The following is a 6489-nucleotide window of genomic DNA, read 5'->3' as shown; positions in this document are numbered from 1 at the left end:
ATATATATATATATATACACATTCGCGCGCATATTTAACATGATAAAAAATATGTCTAATTCTTGTTTTGGTAAAAAGTATACAAAAGAGAGAATATTTTAAATTAGAAACATTCAATTAAAACTTCGTTTCTAACTCTGCTCTTTTTCCAAAAATGGCAAATGTCCCACTTTACTCCTCCTTGTCTTAGTCATACATAAAAAATGCGGCCATTCTACTTACAGGGATATAAGTCAATAATATACAATATACACAACAACGATTATTTATGCATACAAATTATACTTATTTGTAATATTAAACAATATAAAAAAAAATTGTTCTCTTTATATAATCTTCATTTTTATAACGCAAATGAACAAATCGGATTATGACAAATTCTCTTTCATAGATCCCGTGTTTTATCTAGAAGATATGATAACAGACTATTTATATAAAGATATTGCATATTCTGATACGAAATCAAAGTTTTCGTGAAGACTAAATTCTTCATTATCATGCAGGAAATGTGAGCACTTTCTATCACTCTTATTTAAGAAGATATGTAGTCGTGTGATATTTTCATAAAATTATACACAATTATAATTATAAATTATTATAAAATTATAAAATTATTTAAAGGTATAAGACAGGCAGTAAGAGCCAACTCGCGGATGACAGTGCGTTATCCTAACGAAACTAAAATTTTTTCGTTAGGATTAAGTATCTGTGCACAAGGCACCAAATTTTACTTGGTCACGGCCAAGATTTAAAATATGAAATAATCTCAAATATGAGATTATTTCATATTTTTAATCTTGGCCGTGACCAAGTAAAATTTGGTGCCTTGTGCACAGATACTTAATCCTAACGAAAAAATTTTAGTTTCGTTAGGATAACGCACTGTCATCCGCGAGTTGGCTCTTACTGCCTGTCTTATACCTTTAAATTTATATTTATATTACAGAGCCTTGTTAAAACTCTTAGTTTATAAAATTATTTCTTTAATAATTATTAATGGACATTTTTTTATTAAAATTTGCAGTTATCTCATAGTTTTTATATGTAATATCCAATCAATCAAAATAAAGAAAACAAAGAACGCGTTAAAAATATTTTGGATGCAACTGAAATCGAATTTGCCATTTTCCTATGACAGGTTTAACTGCTGAGGTGCATCTGTTTGTCAAAATTATGGTTTCTCTGCAGCTGTTGCAATGACAATAGCTATATCATATAGTCAACGAACCGGAGAAGAAATGAAATGGAGTCGTCAGGTAGCGAAAGAAATATAAGTTTCAGCCCAAAAAAAACCGATCACGAAAATATTCATATTATATTCATTGTTTTCTTGAATAAACAATTCATTAATTATAATTGGAATAGAAATATATGATTATAAAAAAATACGATAAAATGTAATTTTTCAGAGAAAAAAATGATGTGTTTATATATAAAAATTGTAATTATAATAATTATAATCACGATTCTCTCATAATAAAGGAAAATGGGAAAATTTCTTTTGATAAGGATTAATTTTTTTGTTACAAAAAAATTGTTTGAAACAATTTCCTAAAATGTTTTCTCATCAATTGAATAAGGAGAGAAAAGGTAACTAGTTAAGCTTAAAATATGAATGTTTATATGAATAATTTATTTTTAAAAGTGATATAATATTAATATTAAGATATGAGACATATTGATGTGTTTATTCAAGAGTGTTTCCGAACTTTGCTGTATATATATCACTTTCACAAAAGCGAATGTTCACAGGTACTTCTCAGTCACAATAACATAAAAATGACATAGAAATATTTTATAAAAACGACGATAAAACGATGACAATACGAGTAAATATTGATTAAAAATTACGATAGTTATTTTCATATTAGCAAGTCTGTGAATTATGTCATTACCTACAAATTTTATATATCATCTATTGAAATATATCTTGTATCTATAAAAAAATTAATTATAAAATTAAATAACTAATTATAAAATAAAATTGAAAATTTGCATTTTAACATTTTTGTAAACATTATCATTCACGATATAAAAATTAGAATATTAAAAAAAATTCATAAAGAAATCAATATTAATAATATATATATATATAAAACTATAAATCACACACGCATATAGACACCAAATGTGTATGATGCGTCAAATTTAAGTAAAATTCAAAATTGAAGTAGAAAGATTTTCTTTGCTTAGAATATTTTTCTTATATATTAACAAATTTTTGCAATTTCAAAAGATTTTGATTCTAAAGAATGTATGTTGCTTTGATTAAATTCTTTGGATATTATTTTTCTCTTCACTTCGTATTTATATACAATATAAATATTATATATCATTTTTATGTATAAAACAGTGCAAATAGTTCACATTTAAAACTTACGTTTTGTTTTTTATGTAAATTTTTTCACTCTCCTTGCATTCCTTGTTTAAACTGCAGTTTTTAATGGCTCCTCATCTTCACTCGAAGTGTCCATTGTATAATATAACTTGAAAAATATATATGATAATACAACATCAAACACAAAATTAATATTTAAAATTTAAAATAGCACAAATATATATAGATGTTTCAATTTTTAACAGATTAAGATTTAAAAAAATTTTAAGCCATTTATACAAAGGAGAAACGACTCGAAATATTTTATATTTATTTCTTATAATATATATTAATAGCACTTAATCAATACATACCTCATCCAAATCTGGTGTTTTCAGTATTTCTTCGAGTCCTGATAATTTTTCGAGATAATTTGGCACATTGCAAGCATCGAGTATAAAAGCGAAACCACGTTCTCGATACTCTTGAATCAAAGGTATAGAGCAAGCCGTACAAAACGGAAATCTGTGTGTAATTGTCAGTTTCATTTCGTGACTCCAAAGTGAACCCCGTATTGTGTGAGGTATACCACCTAATAATCCTATTAATGGATTGTCTACATTCGCTTGACAATCCTCGCTATCGTTATTCATAAGCGCGCAAGCCGAAATTCTTGGGATTATATAAAAATAGATAATCAGATATAGATCAGATGTGTAAATAAAAATCTAACATAATTCATATGCAACTTACCCTTGCGGATGCTGCGTTATTGCCATAAGTAACTCAACTGCTAAACCCGCAGCGACTTGTGACAAACCCGGTCGACTTACGGTACATTGTTGATCGAGCGTTCTGTCCGTTTGTGACTGGAATAAGAATAAACATATCGTAAAATTAAAACATCATGTTTTAAATTTAATATACGCCGAGTTTCTATTTTCAAATGTTTAATATTTCAAAACTTGTGTGATATGAGAAATATTTAAAATAAACTAAATAACACACTCACATTTCCGGGTTGAGTTACATCATTACAAAAATAACATCCAAGATATTCTCCTGTAGGATTTTGTACCGTCAGATTGGGTGAGAAAGAATCGGAGAGATTACGCGTGCCGTGTCTTTGTACTGTATACGAATCGAAACCCAAAGCAGCATTAATAGCTATTTTATTCATCGCTGCACACAGGAGAGTTGGTAACCATCTGGCTTCGCGAGAGTCTAATAGCAAGAACACCACATCGTGACTATTCACGAGTTCTTGCAATTTCTTCACAGCTTCCTTGGTCGTTTCCATCATGCTTTGACCCACCACGTGACCAGGCATTGGAATATGCAGAATCACACCTTCCACATTCTAGAACATTAAAAATTAAAATGATTTTAATAAAGTATGCATTGAAATATTATAATAAAATATTACTATATATATATATTTATGTTAAAATTATATCTATATTATATTTATATTTTAATAGATTTGAAAAGTAAAAAATTATTAAAGATTATTATTATAGAATTATTTTTGTACAGATATTTTCTTCAAAGTATTACAAAATATGTAAAAAAATAAAGATAGAAATATACTTGCCATGGTAGGGCGTATTCTAAGTAAAGCATCTTTCGCGGCATGCGCTTTGTATCGACGTTTCACCGCATCTTCGTGCGTGTATAAACTCTGGCGCACTGTATTACTGTGAGAGACATTAGAGTAATCTACGACTGTCATATTATTAATACCCCAGCCAAGAAGTACTCTCGCCACGGAACATCCTAATGTACCAGCACCCAACAGAAGACATCGTAGACCACTGATCTTTCCCAAATCTAGATCCGGGACAAGGCGCCATTTCATCAGTTTCAAATTTAAATTTATTGCTTTGTCTGATAATCTAGTGTAACATAAATGATACTTGTGAATCTCTATGTATAGAAATCAAAGTTGATTAATTAAAGAAATTTAAAAAAATCTTACTTGGTAGGATTCATGGTGCTCGATAAATCCGCGACATTAGGACCCATTTTTCCGTTTATATTAGCTTCCCAACCTACTAAATGACCTTCAAAAATAGCTTTCCTTATACTTTGTATGTCTGTATCTTCTTTGATTCTAAGTGTAAATACTACTGCAGTTTGTATTTTATCACTCCTGATAGATAAGACTTTGATATTGTGTGTCAAACAATATGTAGGGCAATGCCACAATAACAGACACAGAAGATTTCGCAAGGGCCATCCAGGTTCTGTACTTGCACAAGGATCGTAAAATGCAAAGTATACTTTATTCTCCTCCTAGATAATATTAAAAACAAATTTAATTCGTTTAGAAAGTTATAAATAGCAGTACGTCTTATTGTCATAAACAAAAGTAAAGAATTATATAAGTTTGTGAAACCATACCTGTTTTGTATCTTTGTTGCTGCTTAATTTTGCATATTCCACTCCTTTCGACAAGTTATCAATGTTTAGATCATTTTGTCCAGATTTAAAAATTGTGAAAAAGTTTCTTGATAGTGCATACAATTGAAGGAAGCTTGTTTGTAATTTATTTATTTGACTAGTTGTAAATTCGCCATCAGATACGAATTTTGATGGCTCAACCAAATAAATTTCTGGCAATGTGAAAGGAGTCGGATGTGCAGCCCAATAATAAAACCGATACTTTTTTAGATCTGAGTATGCAAACACGGAGAATGCCGAAAGCCACCAAGACTCTTGCAAAGCTGTGCCATCTATAATACTATTGATAATGCATTTGCCCATGGTGTCAATAAACTCTTCATGATTTATCTGCCTAAATGCTTCATAGGTATTTGTATTAATCATGTAGCCATAGCAAGCTACTCTCGCAGAGTGAGAAGTTGTATCCAAATCTCTGAAACTCATCTAAATGAAGTCTATTCTATCATATTGACATGCAATTTATATATTATTGTTAATGTAGATGCAAATTATATTACAAAATATATTTAAAAATAAATTAGTCTATTTTTTGTTAAAAAAAAAATCAGAAATTATTTTTATATTTGTACAATACATACTCATTAAATGATGTACAATCAAGAGTTAATGGATTAGTTCTTCCCTCATTCATCGATTGAAGAGAGAAACTTGCCCATAAATGTATCTTGGACTTTTCATCTAATTTTAATTTGTCTATTTTTAATTCTGCAAATTTTGCCCAAAATGATGAGTCCATCGCTGTTTTCAACTTTGTAAACTTCACCATTTCAAATGTCATCTTTGATATTTAATAATTTATTCCTGAAAAAAAAATTTTAATTTATAAGTACATTATAAATAAAATAAAAAGAAGCAGTATAAATGTATGTTTTTCGTTATAAATAGAAATAAAATGTGTCAGCTATATCTTAAAAAAAATTATGCACACAGATTAATCTAAAAAAAGAAAAATATATCTCTGTTATTGGACACGCAAAAGTAATATTCTTTTCGACGAATTAGCACAAATTTAAATTAATGTAATTATACGATGACACATCAATGTTTCTAAAAATTTCTTAAATTATCTCGATTGCGTAAAAAAATATATAGCTAACCTTAAATTCTGGTAATACGATTCGCTGAATTTACAAGGTCTATCTCTCGCAATTACGAATTGACAGCAATACAAACACACATGTATATCAATCAACACTGATCTTATGAGATTATATCGAAAACAAGTGCTAAAAATAAAGCACATTTAATGAATAAAGACCAGTGTTTACGAGAAGCAGAGAGAAAGATGAGAACGGCCAGGCCGGCGTTTTGGCTGTTACCGTTTTTACGGGACTGCTTGAAGCGCCCCTCGCACCCGTTTTTAATATCGGAACTAACTGCACACCCATTTTCTGGCAGGGTCGATAAAGTTTGTATTTGGTGCGAGTCCGTGCTACGCCCATAATTTTCGTGTTAACACAGTATCACGTATTCATTCTGTATATGTGCGATCTTTTCTCTTTATTTATATATATATATATATATATATATATATATGTATTTATATAATTTGTATAAAAACTAAAATATAATTATTAAAATATATATATATATGTATATGTGTAATGAAATATATAAATCTTATTTTAATTAAAATAAAAAAAACGATTAATTGTTCGACCACCTGGATTTTGTTATGTAATTTTTAATATATATTATATTATATT

At 28.7% G+C, this 6489-nt stretch overlaps 1 protein-coding gene across 2 annotated transcripts; it reads right to left on the bottom strand.

The window, feature by feature from the left end:
- Nucleotides 1-1614: 1614 nt before the first annotated feature.
- Nucleotides 1615-6103, bottom strand: Atg7 (Autophagy-related 7). 2 transcript variants are annotated; one of them, XM_029300307.2, is made up of 10 exons: nucleotides 5881-6103; nucleotides 5362-5584; nucleotides 4721-5195; nucleotides 4296-4612; nucleotides 3912-4212; nucleotides 3330-3677; nucleotides 3071-3186; nucleotides 2692-2989; nucleotides 2381-2486; nucleotides 1615-1936 (listed from the first exon to the last, which is right to left on the bottom strand). In XM_029300307.2, the coding sequence occupies exons 2-9, from the start codon at nucleotides 5559-5561 to the stop codon at nucleotides 2427-2429; spliced, it is 2115 nt and encodes a 704-aa protein (XP_029156140.1). In that variant the 5' UTR covers nucleotides 5562-5584; nucleotides 5881-6103; the 3' UTR covers nucleotides 1615-1936; nucleotides 2381-2426. The 2 variants fall into 2 exon arrangements, with proteins under 2 accessions (XP_029156140.1, XP_029156141.1); XM_029300308.2 differs by lacking the exons at nucleotides 1615-1936; nucleotides 5881-6103 and having other exon boundaries at nucleotides 1948-2486; nucleotides 4721-5206; nucleotides 5362-5427.
- Between the last annotated feature and the right edge of the window lie 386 nt (nucleotides 6104-6489).

The sequence above is a fragment of the Nylanderia fulva genome, unplaced genomic scaffold, assembly GCF_048542155.1.
Source record: "Nylanderia fulva isolate GAGA-0341 unplaced genomic scaffold, ASM4854215v1 Scaffold31, whole genome shotgun sequence".
Classification (NCBI taxonomy): domain Eukaryota; kingdom Metazoa; phylum Arthropoda; class Insecta; order Hymenoptera; family Formicidae; genus Nylanderia; species Nylanderia fulva.
The sequence above is the reverse complement of the archived record's forward strand: the minus strand, read 5'-3'. Positions and strand labels throughout refer to the sequence as shown.